This window comes from Emys orbicularis, chromosome 15, assembly GCF_028017835.1.
Source record: "Emys orbicularis isolate rEmyOrb1 chromosome 15, rEmyOrb1.hap1, whole genome shotgun sequence".
Taxonomy (NCBI): domain Eukaryota; kingdom Metazoa; phylum Chordata; order Testudines; family Emydidae; genus Emys; species Emys orbicularis.
Window position 1 is genome coordinate 9,634,819 of NC_088697.1, and position 15,059 is coordinate 9,649,877.

The 15,059-nt window shown below is 47.5% G+C and overlaps 1 protein-coding gene and 1 non-coding gene across 2 annotated transcripts in view; both read left to right on the forward strand.

Moving 5' to 3' along the window:
* The window catches only part of LOC135889546 (zinc finger protein 3-like), a gene marked incomplete at its 5' end in the record, with an annotated part of 41,868 nt that extends 36,624 nt beyond the window's left edge, over positions 1-5,244 (forward strand). Inside the window, 2 exons of the mRNA XM_065417409.1 lie at positions 2,813-3,437; positions 4,071-5,244. Of these exons, the coding sequence (XP_065273481.1) occupies positions 2,813-3,437; positions 4,071-4,167 (722 nt within the window). The remainder of the gene's footprint in view (positions 1-2,812; positions 3,438-4,070) is intronic.
* Positions 5,245-14,086: 8,842 nt separating this feature from the next.
* TRNAF-GAA (transfer RNA phenylalanine (anticodon GAA)) lies at positions 14,087-14,159 on the forward strand. Its single transcript has one exon. It is a non-coding gene; the product is annotated as a tRNA-Phe (tRNA).
* The last annotated feature ends 900 nt before the right edge of the window (positions 14,160-15,059 follow it).

A 15,059-nucleotide genomic window follows, 5' to 3' on the forward strand; every position in this document is an offset into this window, starting at 1 on the left:
TATAGATATACTCTAAATATCTATATTTCTAGACTTGTGCAGTGTTTCTGGGTGACACCCCCAGACATATTGGCGTCAGCACTGCCTAGGCTGTTTGATGGCCCATTCAGGGTCATCAGCTGTACAATGAGCCCATGGAAAGGATCAAGGGCAGGGGTGGGCTAACTTTTTGGCCCAAGGGCCACATTGGGGTTGCAAAACTGTATGGAGGGCCAGGTAGGGAAGGCTCCCAAAACAGCTTGGCCCCACCCCCTCCGAATTCCCACCCCCGCGCTCCTTGTCCCCTGACCTCCCCCTCCCGAGACCAACCACCCTAACTGCCCTCCCAGGACCCCGACCCCTATCCACCCACCCAGCCCCTGACAGATCCTCGGCACTCCCACGCCTATCCAACCCCCACGTTCCCTGTCCCCTGACACCCCCCCGAACCTCAGCCCCATCCAACCGCCCCGTCCCCTGACTGCCCCCTGGGACTCCCTGCCCCTTATCCAACCCCCCGGCCTCTTACCATGCTGCTCAGAGCAGCATGTCTGGCAGCCGTGTGGCCCGCGTGGAGCCAGACATGCTGCCCCACAGGAGCGCGCAGCGCCCCCCAGAGCACTACCTGCACAGTGGCATGGCTGCAGGGAAGGGGGAACAGCAAGAGGGGGAGCTAGCCTCCCCGGCCGGGAGCTCAGGGACCGGGCAGGACCGTCCTGTGGGCCGGATGCGGCCCGTGGCCGTAGTTTGCCCTCCCGTGATCAAGGGGATACACCTATTGAGTCAGGAAGACATGCAGGGGTATGCCTGTGCACTGAGAACTCCAAGGCTTTTCCATGCCCTGTGCTGTGAAGCTTGTGTTTGGGACACAGGAAGTACAAGCCACATGGCAAAAGGAATATACAGGGCAGCTGCATCATCTCCATTTTGTCTTCAATCCCTCTTCCTACCTCCGGAGCAACTTCTCTACAAACTGAAGCCTTGAACAAAGGACTGGATGACCCATCCAAACTGTGGATGGGTTCCAGATGGACTTTCAAGCCAGCAACTCACCAATACCGCTAAGAACCCGATATATAGATTTTGGAATGTATATGACTGCTTTCCCATTTAACAACTCCCTTTTTCTTTCTATCTTTCCTTTATAATAAACCTTTAGTTTTGATGCTAAAGGTGTAACAATGCTGATTCTGGTGGGACCCAACTGAGAGTGCCAATTCAGAACAAATTGCTTCAAGCGGGGCGGTTACAGCCCAAGGCTGGGGGTTTTCCACCTCTAAGGCAAACCAAACCAGCCAAACACAGAGGACTTCGGTTTTACCACACTGGCTAACTACAAGTCATGTAAGCAATTCCCTTAGACACTCCAGTTTCCCAGTATCACCACCAGTGCCACTCGCTATGGGGACAAATGGTTATGAAAACCAATACCCCAGTAAAAGAAAAAGGTTCTTCTGATCCCAAAGGACCAAGCCCCAGACAAAGGTCAATATACAAATCAGATCTTACCCACAAATCACGCTGTTGCCAATCCTTTAGAATGTGAAACCTAAAGGTTTATTCATAAAAGGAAAAAGAGCTAGAATTGTTTAAATGGAATCAATTCCATACAGTAATGGCAAAGTTCTTGGTTCATCAAGCAGGCTAGGCAGAGCTGATACCAACTTGTGTGGGATGTCACCCAGAAGCACAGCATAATTTTGCAATACAGACAGTATAGAGCCAATATTCATAACTTCAACTACAAAAACGACACACACATACAGACAGCATAATCATAACCAGCAAACCATAACCTTGTCCTACACACCTCAAATGCCAGCCTTTGTACAATTTTTGCTGCAAATCTATAACAGTGGTTGCAACAGTGATTTACACGGTTACAGATTCTGTCAACAACGTCACAAAAGGATTAGCTGGCAGCAAGGTATTTTGGGTAAGGTCCAAACCTATAGTGACCCAGTAATGTGGCTGACCCTTTGGGGTCAGAAGAACACTTTGTTTGTGAGAAGAGTTTTTAAATAACCTCTAACTGTATTGTACCTAGGTGCTGATTGGGATTCAGAACTGGAATGCAATAAAGGGGGCTGTGTGGTTTCTTTTTTCAGCTTCTCAATAGTAGTGTGGGGGATCAGAAGTACAGTTTGTGACTGGTAGGTGAGTTTAACTTTAGTGTTAACCACTAGCTTTTGGAGCATCTGCTCTCCCTTTTTCAGCCTGCCCTGACCTTGGCATTTTCAGTATGGACTGGCCCAGGCACACCAGGTCACACTAAGCACTGAAGTTAAATTAATAGAATGTTTTTGATAACGTCTTATTAAATCAACTGAACTCCTTTGTTTTCTTTCATCTGAGCAGCATTTCCAGTTTTAAAACCTGATGTGAGCTCCCAGCTGGAACAAGGGGAAGAGTCATGGGTCCCAGACCTCCAGCGTTCAGAGGCAAGAGAGATCCTGAGAGCTCCCTGCACAGGTGAGGAAACATTAAACCAACTCAGAATCTGTAAGTGCCTGAAGGAAACATTTGGGATGCCCTACGAAGCCCTTGGAAGAGCTCTCAGTTCATTATTGTCCCTAGCAGGGGTCAGATCCTCAGGGTAAATATAGCTTATGACTTCCTGTAGATCCTAGCAGACACCAGGCAGTAGCTTCCCCTTCTCCCCCTGTGAATTTGGATGGGATGTAAAGGCCGAGTTGATCCCCTCCTCTCTCCTATTTGGGGGAAGGGTTTGGGAGAGTTCAGTTTCTCATCTTTATTTGACCTCTCTCCAGCACTTGTTTTATTTTGCTCTTCCCCTTTCCATCCCTGGTTGAGGTTTCTGTCTCTATCACAGCAGGTGATGCAATGATATGTGAGACTGAGGAGCAAAATTCTCATCAGGAATATGTTGAGCTAGTGGATAAACACAGAGAATTATCGCAAAGATCGGAAAGGAATGTGTCCAGGAGTCATGAGCTGGGAAAATCCTGTGAGATTCAGCACAGACCAGAAAGAGAACAAGGAAGCCAGCCACGGGAGAAAGTGGGTAAATGTATTTCCTGTCCAGGAACTCAGAAGGACCTTAAGGAAACCACAACACAGCAAGAAATCCTCAGGGGACAGAGAAAAAATACATTCACTGAGTGTGGGAAAAACTTACGTGACTATTCAGCCCTTATTAGTCATCAGAGAATCCACACAGGGAAGCGGCTCTATGAATGCAGTGAGTGTGGGAAAAGCTTCACTCACAGATCAGGTCTTTTTCAACATCAGAGAATCCACACAGGAGAGAGGCCCTATGAATGCAGTGAGTGTGGGAAAAGCTTCACTCACAGATCAGTGCTTTCTGAACATCAGAGAATCCACACAGGGGAGAGGCCCTACGAATGCAGTGAGTGTGGGAAAAGCTTCAGTCACAGATCAGTGCTTTCTGAACATCAGAGAATCCACACAGGGGAGAGGCCCTATGAATGCAGTGAGTGTGGGAAAAGCTTCACTCGGAGATCACACCTTATTAGGCATCAGATAATCCACACAGGGGGGAGGACCTATGAATGCAGTGAGTGTGGGAAAAGCTTCACTCAGAGATCACACCTTATTAGGCATCAGGTAATCCACACAGGGGAGAGGCCCTATGAATGCAGTGAGTGTGGGAAAAGCTTCACTCACAGATCAGGTCTTTTTCAACATCAGAGAATCCACACAGGGGAGAGGCCCTATGAATGCAGTGAGTGTGGGAAAAGCTTCACTCACAGATCAGTGCTTTCTGAACATCAGAGAATCCACACAGGGGAGAGGCCCTATGAATGCAGTGAGTGTGGGAAAAGCTTCACTCACAGATCAGTGCTTTCTGAACATCAGAGAATCCACACAGGGGAGAGGCCCTATGAATGCAGTGAGTGTGGGAAAAGCTTCACTCGGAGATCACACCTTATTAGGCATCAGATAATCCACACAGGGGAGAGGACCTATGAATGCAGTGAGTGTGGGAATAGCTTCACTCACAGCTCACACCTTATTACACATCAGAGAATCCACAGAGGGTAGAGGCCCTATGAATACAGTGATTGTGGAAAAAGCTTCACTCAAAGATAGGTCTTTTTCAACATCAGAGAATGCACTGAGTGTGGGAATACCTTCTCTTGGCACTCAAACAATGTTAGGCATCAGAGAATCTGCAAGGGAGATCAACACCATAAAAACCTCTAGGGTTACCATTATTTTTTTTTCTTTAATACTTTTCCTGATTCCCACATAGTAACTTTTAAAGCTGTTTGACTGTTATCCCTCAGTTTGTCCAGTTGATTGGCCATTTTTGCCTTTTGCAGTTCTCCCTGTTTTGAGGTGGACAAATAGGTCTCTAATTCGAGTGTGCCCTTCCTATCGGGAACCAGGGAGCATCATATTAATACCATTCCTCCTGTTTCAAAGTTATTGTTAGAATGTGACATTATTAATATGAACTGGGACTGCATAGATCCGTAGTGTCCAATAGAAATTCGATGCTAGCCACACTGCTAGCCCCACTTGTGGTTTTGAATTTTTATTAGCTACATTATAAAAAAGCCACATGCATTAGCCACAATTCAACAGCCTATTAGCCACATGTGGCTAGTGGCGAACGTATTGGACACCGCTGGTATAGATCATTGTTGCAGCTATAGTGGCACCAAATCTTGTATAAAGTGAGTCAAATAAGGTGTCTGAGACAAGGTTTTGATTTGCTGGTTATGGTTATGCTATCTCTATGCATGTATCATTTCTGTATTTAAAGTTATAAGTATTTGCTCTATACTGTCTGTATTTCAAGCTTGTGCTATGCTTCTGGGTGACACCCCAGACAATTTGTCATCAGCACTGCCTTGCCTCCTTGATGGCCCATTAAGGGCCATCAGCTATACAACTGACCCATTGAGAGAAGGCATATACATCTTGTGACTCAGCAAGGCATGCAGGGACATGCCTATGGATAGAACTCTAAGGTTTTTCCATGCCATGTGCTGGATAGCTTGTTTTTGGAACAAAGAAAGCAGAGGCCACATGGCAAGAGACTATAAAAGACTGCTGCATCTCCTCCATCTCGTGTTTAATCCTGCTTCTTGCCCATGGAGGGACTTTGCTACAAACTGAATCTCTGAACAAAGGACTGAGTGACCCATCCCAGCTGTGGATGTACTCCAGGGACTTGATTTGAACCAGCAGTTTATTCCATTACTGCTATAAGTCTGAACCAAGAAGTTTGCTATTACTGTATATAATTGATTCCATTTAACCAATTCTAGCTCTCATCTATATATTTTTTTTCTTTTTATGAATAAACCTTTAGATTTTAGATTCTAAAGGATTGGCAACAGCGTGATTTGTGCATAGTATCTGATTTGTATATTGACCTGGGTTTGGGGCTTGGTCCTTGGTCCTTTTGGATCGGGAGAACCTTTTTTCTTTTACTGGGGTATTGGTTTTCATAACCATTCATCCCCATAACGAGTGGCACTGGTGGTGATACTGGGAAACTGGAGTGTCTAAGGAAATTACTTGTATAACTTATGGTTAGCCAGTGGGTTGAGACCAAAGTCTTCTCTGTTTGGCTGGTTTGGTGTGCCTTAATAATACAGGAAACCCACCCTTGGGCTGTAACTGCCCTGCTCTAAGCAATTTGTCCTGAATTGATACTCTGTTGTGTCCCGCCAAAGGCAGCATCATTCCAGAGAGTCACCAATGATACAGATTGTATCATTGCCTGTTGTTCTTATGTTGCTCTGGGTTGTGCTGAAGAGCCGTTATATTGGGAACTTTTCAAATTGTATTTAAATGAAGAGGCGCAGGGGCAGGAAAAAAAGTGTTATTTCAGCCTCTGTGACACTGGAAGGAGATGGGCTGACTCAGATTCCCTCCTTACTCATCATTGCAGAACTGTTACCTTTTGTCTGAGATGTGCAGAGTTTATCTTTATCACATTCTATCCCTCCACTTCTGAGAGTGTCATGTGATGAAGAGTTCTCAGCTGTCTGTGTTTGGAGATGACGCTTTGACTTGTTTAATCCTATACCAGAGTCGCTCTGACTGGAGATGAAAGTGTCAAAGACCTGGAAGGGGAATTCAAATAGATTCCAAACACAGTGTGATCATTTGGAGTTTAAATCCCAGGTTCCATCTATTGGTAAAGCCACTTCTGACAAGGTGGCTGTTCTGTCCCCCATTATTTGGATGCTAGGATACTAAAAATATTGTAAATAAAATAACTGACTATTGAGACAGTGCTGAGTGAAGTATGTTCGAATGGATCAGAGGAGAATGTGATGGGAGAATGTCTTGTCCTGATTCTGAATAATCAGATGTAACCTGCTCTGGAATTTCACTTGACACTTCCATTGTCATATATTCTGTCTCTCTGTGGTATGGGTTTCTATCTTTCCTGAAGGCTCTTTTGTCATCCAGTTGGATATTAGTTCACTTTGATAGAATGTAGCTCAGATTTATTGGAGAACTTAAGACAAATGACCATTTGCTAAAGTCACCATTTCTCACTTCAGCTTTGCTTTTTTCCCCATCCCTCCATGATGATATGGAGAAAGATCAAGTGCAGTTCTGTCAACAGGAGAGAACTCTCCAATTTACTGGACATGCTAACAAACAGCAGTGATTTTAAATGTCCACTCGGAAATGGTGAACAACAGCAGAACCCTAACTAACTGAAGGAAGTGTATATGATCACAGTGTAGTTCAATTGTTGAAGTGAATATTGTCTCTGATGATCTGGGGAGAGAATTCCACGGTAAGTGGTTTTGAACTAGGCAAAATCTCTATGTATTTGGTTCCCAAAGCATTTGTAACCCAGGCCCTACAGAAGATCTCTCCTAGCTAATCCTGTGGTATGGGAAATGCTGCCCTTTGTGACACAGATGTTGAGGAAATAGAAGTGGGGGGTTTGTTGAATTTATCCTTCGTAGGGGCTAAAAATACGTATAAAATTAAATCAGTGCTGGAAATCTAATAGCTGCAGAAACATAGCTATTTTTTAATAGAAACTCCAGCTCTGGTAACTAACAGGGATTCTGATCCAGGCCTGTATCCAGTCCCGTGACTGGAACTGTGCCACCAAGTTAAAAAAAGCTGGGCATGTTTTGAGAAGCCATTCCTCACTAACTCTGCTGAGGTTTGGAGTGGTTTTGTAAAGGATTCTACTTCATAGAACTGTAAATTTACCTTAACCAAGGCCAAAGATTTGGAAAGAATTGGTGTTTCATAGAATATCAGGGTTGGAAGGGACCTCAGGAGGTCATCTAGTCCAACCCTCTGCTTAAAGCAGGACCAATTCCCAGACAGATTTTTTCTTGAGATTCCCTAAATGACCCCCTCAAGGATTGAACTGACAATCCTGGGTTTAGCAGGCTAATGCTCAAACCACTGAGCTCTCCCTCCCCAAAAGAGTACACCCCCAATTCTTGCTTTCCACCCCAGTAAAGGAAGCTATGGTGACCAATGACCAAAGGAAAATTGTTTGTACATCTCCACTTCCTACTTCAGTGTGTCTGATTACAGTTCCAAAGGATGCCAGGGTTAGATTGAGAGCAATCATCTTTCACCGTTTGGATCCAAAGTGAGAGAGCTTCATAGGACATTCCTTCCCTGTGGATGCCAAACTGTTATGGCCTCTGTCCTTCATGCCCTTTGAGACTTTTTCTAATGTTTTGGCGTTAAAATTAAGGAGCTAAGGCAAGCCTACCACAAAACCAGAAAGGCAAACGGTAGGTCCGGGGCAGAGCCGCAAACATGCCACTTTTACGCTGAGCTGCATGCCATGCTAGGGGGTGCAGCCACCACTACCCCAACCCTGTGCTTTGACTCAGTCAATGGAGAAGCATGAAACACGGAAGCGGGTTTTGGGGACAAGGAAGATAGCTTACAGCAAGGAAGCGGAGAAACCGGTTTCCCCAACAGCCAGGATATGTTTTTCACCCTGGACCTGGAACCAGTAACCCCTGAACCCACCCAAGGCGTGCTCCCAGACCTTGAGGGCACACAAGGCACCTCTGGTGAGTGTACCTTTGTAAATATTACACATGGTTTAAAAGCAAGCGTGTTTAATGATTAATTTGCCCTGGCATTCGCGGCCAGTGCAGCTACTGGAAAAGTCTGTTAATGTGTATGGGGATGGAGCGGAAATCCTCCAGGGACATCTCCGGAAAGCTCTCCTTCATGTACTCCCAAAGCCTTTGCAAAAGGTTTCTGGGGAGGACTGCCTTATCCCGTCCGCCATTGTAGGACACTTTACTACGCCAGGCCAATAGCACGTAGTCTGGAATCATTGCATAACAAAGCATGGCAGCGTGTAGTCCCGGTGTTTGCTGGCATGCAGACAACATCCATTCCTTATCTCTCTTTGTTATCCTCAGGAGAGTGATATCATTCACGGTCACCTGGTTGAAATGGGGTGATTTTATTAAGGCGACATTCAGAGGTGCCCGTTCCTGCTCTGTTTGTACTGCACGTTAACCTGGAAACCGCAGCCCCTCCTTTTAAATTGCAAACCCATTTTAAATGGCCAACCCAACGGCCGCTTGGTATGGGAAATGAGGACGCTTCCGTTTGAAACCATTCCCACATGTTAAGAAGGTTAAATAAGCGAAAAGACTGTGGCTTACCATGGCTGCCATAAATGTCTCCCCCTAACACAGATATTGTGGAGCGCACAGCAAGCAGTAATAACAATGGGAATACTGGTTTTGCTGAGGTCTATCCGAGTCAGTAAACTGCGCCAGCGCACTTTTAAACGTCCAAATGCACATTCTACCACCATTCTGCACTTGCTCAGCCTATAGTTGAACAAGTCCTGACTACTGTCCAGGCTGCCTGTTTATGGCTTCATGAGCCATGGGAGCAAGGGGTAGGGTGGGTCCCCAAGGATAACTATAGGCATTTCAACATCCCCAATGATTATTTTCTGGTCTGGGAAGAAAGTCCCTTCCTGCAGCTTTTGAAACAGACCAGAGTTCCTGAAGACGTGAGCATCATGTACCTTTCCCGGCCATCCCACGTTCATGTTAGTGAAACGTCCCTTGTGATCCACCAGTGCTTGCAGCAGCATTGAAAAGTACCCCTTGCGGTTTATGTACTCGGTGGCTTGGTGCTCCGGTGCCAAGATAGGGATATGGGTTCCATCTATCGCCCCACCACAGTTAGGGAATCCCATTGCAGCAAAGCCATCCACTATGACCTGGACGTTTCCCAGAGTCACTACCCTTCATACCAGCAGCTCTTTGATTGCATTGGCTACTTGGATCACAGCAGCCCCCACAGTAGATTTACCCACTCCAAATTGATTCCCGACTGACCGGTAGCTGTCTGGCATTGCAAGCTTCCACAGGGCTATCGCCACTTGCTTCTCAACTGTGAGGGCTGCTCTCATCTTGGTATTCTGGTGCTCCAGGGCAAGGGAAAGCAAGTCACAAAGATCCATGAAAGTGCCCTTATGCATGCAAAAGTTTCGCAGCCACTGGGAATTGTCCCACACCTGCAACACTATACGGTCCCACCAATCTGTGCTTGTTTCCCTGGCCCTGAATCGGTGTTCCACGGCATGAACCTGCCCCATTAACACCATGATTTGCACATTGCTGGGGCCCATACTTTGTGAGAGGTCTATGTCCATGTCTATTTCCTCATCATTCTCGGCGCCGCGCTGCCATCGCCTCCTCGCCTGGTTTTGCCTTGGCAGGTTCTGGTTCTGCATATACTCCAGGATAATGCGCGTGGTGTTTAAAGTGCTCATAATTGCCGCGGTGATCTGAGCGGGCTCCATGATCCCAGTGCTATGGCATCTGGGCTGAAAAAAGGCGCGAAATGATTGTCTGCCGTTGATTTCACGGCAGGGAGGGTGGATCCTGACGACATGTACCCAGTATCACCCGCGACACTGTTTTTGCCCCATCAGGCACTGGGATCTCAACCCAGAATTCCAATGGGCAGCAGAGACTGCGGAAACTGTGGGATAGCTACCACAGTGCAACGCTCTGGAAGTCGACACTAGCCTCGGTACTGTGGACGCAGTCCGCCGACTTAATGCACTTAGAGCATTTTGTGTGGGGACACACACAATCGACCTTATAAAAACAATTTCTAAACAACCGACTTCTATAAATTCGACCTAATTTTGTACTGTAGACATACCCTTAGAAAGATTGATCCCCTATGGGAATCAAGTCATGATATCAATTCCAATTTTGACCCATCTACCTGTATATGAGAAAGCTGCTAGTACGGATGGCTGAGCCAGCTGTCCAATCACCTGGTTCCTCAACTGTAGCTACAGCTCTTAGTGCCCATCAATCCAAAGACAGGGAGAAATGAAGAGTTCCAACCATTGTCATTTAAATATCTTATTGTTCCTTTCCCTCTCTTTTGTGCTGGCCTTTCTGTTATATCAGGGTGTGACTGTACAGTTCAGTGCATGTGTGACAAAAGCTCATTGGTGCCAATTCCCATTCTCTGAGGGCCAATCATGCTCTCGTGTAGACTACTGGTTCATAGGGGTAACTTTGAAGCAGGGCCAGATTCTATGTGTGGGGCAGAGAGAGTGCATGCCTTGGACTCAGGGTGCAGAGATACAATCAGCCCTCTCCCCTGCATTGGGTGGGGGGTGCTGCAATCCCCTGCTGGAAGGTAATGGTGGTGGGGGGCGCTGTGAGTAGCTCAACACCTGACCCTGGTGGCAAAAGTGGGGTGGGAAGCTCCAGGTGTTTCTAGGATCTGCGATTTCCACCTGCCGGTAAAGTCCAGCTTTCCCCAGCATATTCATTGTGGTGCAATTGGGTCACTGTTTCCATAGCTGTACAGGAAAGAATTACTCCCAGTTTCCCTTCTGGCTGCAGCATGATTAGCTTCGGTCAGTGGTTAATGAGGTGGATCTAGTTGTAGATAGTTATACATTCCCCACCTTGACAATTTAGACAGTCCCTTTCCCATGCAGATCTCCAGCACCTCAGTGTTCCTGGTAGCAGAGGTTGGGTTTTCCCTGAGGCCCTGAGATTTTCAGAGTTCTTCTCCCTCAACCTGAAGTGAACTCAGCCTTTTCCCCCATCCCACACATTCCATGAAATAACAACAACAGCATAAAGAAAAAGGGGAGGGAACATCTCACTGCCACGGCTGGATGTGCCCAGGGACCCCTGCTTGTCCATTGTCTCCATTGCAGAAGAGGAAGGTTCCATGGAATTTGACATCCTGCTTAGCTCAAGGGACAGAGAAAGATCTTGCTGTTCCTGTGTCTGTGCAAAGAAAATTGTGCTTCATTTTAAAAGAGAGGTGAGAAATGGCCCCTTGGTGGGACAATATCCTCAGGATTAAGAGCAAAGACTCAGGCTGAGAACCAATTTAACTCCACTCATCTGGGGTTTAAAAAATTGTCTTTCTGGGAGAGATTGCAAACTTGTGACATTAATCCAGATTCTGGGGGTTTGGGCTGCTTTAACTCTTGGTAAAAACATGAACTTGATTCCAAGAAGGGAGAGAGGAGAAGCCTGAAGTTGCCTTTGGTCCAAGTCTGGCGTCTCCTGGATGGTGGGAAACATCCTTTGCAGCTGCCAGGGGATAGCAGGCAACTGCTGACATATGAGATGTAGCATGGACTTTATCATACATGCTCTATCCTACTTCTCAGAGCCCATAGGAGAGAATCTAGAGAAGAGTGAGTCATTTCTCATCTACATTCTCAGGAGAAGCCAGTAGCTGTCCTTGAACAGACACCCAGGAGAGTAACCACGGTAATTCTGCAGAGACATCTGATTGCCAGGAGATCCAGATAGGGGAGAGAGTGCTGGGGGATCTGCAATTTTGCAGTGGTGAGAAGGGCCAGGCCAGTGGGGCTGTCTCAGGAGTCACAGGCGGCTTTGCTAGTGGGGAGGCTCTAGGTCACTTGTTGCAGGTAGGGTGGGGCATTAGGGACTACAGGATGTGAGGCTGGTTAACATGGAACTGCACAAAAAACCTTCCCCTTTGCTCCAGTAAAGGCCCTACTTTTGGCCTGTCCCCATTTCATGAAAATCTCCATCTCTACCCCGGCTCTCAGAAACCCCCTCTCTCCCAGGGGTATTTTCACAGTTTCTTCTTTTTATCATGGTATTGTAGAAATATTTTTCCCATGGAAATGGAAAGTACATTTAAAATGAGAAAAATAGTCAAACAACACATGTATCTCCTTCACCAGACATAGTGCTGTGTCTGATTTTTTTCTACTGAAAAGTCTAGGCAGGCAGAGTCACCACTACGTTTACTTCACATCAGGCCCAGGACTTGCACCCAGCAGTTCTTGGGGAGTCCCTCAATTGGGGTATTCCAAGCACAGTTCTTCTGCCCTCGATTCACACAACAAGGATAACAACACTTTATTACTCCTGCCCCAATAACAAGGAGACTGGGAATCCAACACCAGCCAAAAGTGATCATTTCAGCAAGGAATCCCATCACACTGAGCACCTAGACAGGGTGGGTGGTCCCGTGCCTAAGGGGTCCCCGCTCCGGGGGTCTTTGGCGGCATTTCAGCAGCGGGGGGTCTTTCGGTGCTGCGGAAAACCCGGAGCGGACCCCGCGCTGCCGAAGTGCTGCCGAAGCCCCGGACCACCGCCGAGTATTCCAATCAGGCCCCGCGGGTCATAAAGCTGGCCCTGGCGGCAGCTGCTGTTCCAGCTCCTCGGGGACAGGCCCTGTCAGTCAACAGACACTTCTTACTCACCACAGCTAAGGGCGTCCGGTTCCTCCGGTGGGAGGGTGGAGCAGCCATTCGTTTTCCTGTTCGCACTCCTCTGCGGTGTGAAAATCGGGGAGGGGAGACAGAAGCCCAACTTCCCTCCCTAAATGACGTCCGGGGGGGAAGCCAGGACAACAGGGTGGGGCGGCAAGTGGTGGCCAGACTCTCACTGCCAGGGTCTAATCTAGCTCAGGGTCCAGCTCAACTTCCTCCCCATGCTACTAGCCCCCAGTTCCCTTCCACCACCAGGTCAACCTGGGAACTAAGGCAGGAACGGGGTGAGGAAGCAAGTCAAGCTGAGCAAGGCAGGCAAAAGCGAGTTTTGCCTTCATGGGCCGCTCACAATGATGACCTTTTTGTGTGCCATGGCTGTTTTACCCCAAGGGGAATAAGGTAACGCTTCAGAGAGAAAATACTAGAAAAAATGGTAGGGGGAAAGATAGAAAAGGAAAGCCCCTTTTCTCAGAAGAGCAGACTCGGCTCCCTTCCATGTCTGTCACCGGTGGATGTAGCTTACCCTGTGTGATATAATAAAAACAAAGAGAGACAAGGTAATATGGTGCAAACAAGGGTAAGTATATTAAGGGCAAAGGTACAGAAAACTGGGGCAAATGGGTGGAGGGGGGGAAAGAAACACAAACGTAACCATACAGTGATTCAGTGACTGACTTTAGTAGCTTGAAGCTCAGACCCACAAAACCTCCCTTGGCATTTAGAAAACAATAAAAGAAACCCCAGTACAGAAACCTTTCCTATGATTGAGGTGCAGTGGACACAGCGTGCAGGTGTGAAGCCCGGGACCTTCTACTCTCCAGCTGATTTAGAGCCTTTGAGGAGGACCACTGGGAGTCCCGACGACTGCTGGACTTTGTCGCAGGTGGGGAGACCCTCTGGGAAGAGGGACCCTCCACAGGTAAAATGGATTCAGTTCGCTGTGACGGGGATAGTGATGACAGGCCTCTCCTTCCTCAACCTCGCTGTGGGATAGATGGTGCTCTTCTCTCTAGCTCTGGAGTGTTAGGAAGACCCAACCATGCACGCGCTACTGCTGGAATGGACAGCCCCACGCAGGCACCGAGCAGGCTCTTATAAGGACTTTTTAGCAGGAAAAACTGGTTCTGTCCGGTTTGAGCCAGAGGACTCCAATGTCTAAGTTGTAACCAAGTTTGCTTACAAGGATGGAGTCCAAAGGTCATAGTTCATATACTCCATATTAAATTCTATTAAAGCTAGTGATTCACTTATCATTACTTTAGAAATACATTATTAAAACAACTAATTGAATATATTAAACAACACCAACATTTCTTACTTCTTTATGCCTAACAGCTGACAAAAACCTCCCGGACAGAGAAGCAACAGGCCAAAAGGTGCCATGCAGCTGCTGAAGTAGCTCAGTTGGGAGAGCATTAGACTGAAGATCTGAAGGTCCCTGATTCAATCCCGGGCTTCAGCGGCCTTTTCATCCGTCTTTGTGCAGGGGTGGCTTGTTTTCTGGGAGCGCAGCGGCACCTTAACCTGACACAAGTCCCTGATCTTGAGCTCCCCAGTAGGACAACAGAACGTGGGCTTCTGCCCCTAGTTGCCCCACCTGACCTTTAACAATGAGGGACAGGAGCTGACTCTTCCACAGGACTTATTGGTCAAGCCAATATGGCAGGAAGAGAGTGAGGCAGGGCAGCCCTCGGAGATGGTGCCAGAGGGGGCAGGGACCGGGGACGAAAGCTCCTCTGCGCAGGTGAGCAAGGGCAGTACTGGGGAAGGGGCATCTGTAAAAGCGTCCATGTGCAGTGGGGCAGGGATTCGGGGGCCCAGGAAGAGGCACTTGATGTTCAGTGCCTTAGAGCAGCTGGACTTGGACATGGTGGGTGTTCAGGAAATGCACATTAATGGCTTTAGGGTAGCTTGATGGGCGAGGGTGATTGGAGGTCCAATCCCAGGCCAGGGAAGAACGATGGGGTTGGGGTCTTGTTCTTCATATTCGCGGTGCGATTACAGAGGTGGTGGAGCTCTAACTAGGGAGCTAATTACTGGTGGACTTTGTGCTCCGTGTGATACCAGTCAGCTCTGTGTTCTTGGGGAACCATTGCGCAGTATCCAGCCTGTCTGACTCATGAAAGATACCCCCCCCCCAGCCTCTGCTTAAACGAAAACCTATGAGAGAAAAGACTTGCAGAGAGCAATGAAGGGCGCTGGGAGACACACCTCGACCCCTCCTGACAAGAGTGACAAGATTAAGACATCTCCATTAGCATAAAAAATGGAGAGCAGAGACAACTCCCCTAGCCTCATCTGCATGAGAGATGGGACAGGGAGACATCTCAATTTGCATACAGATTGGAGAACAGAGAACCAC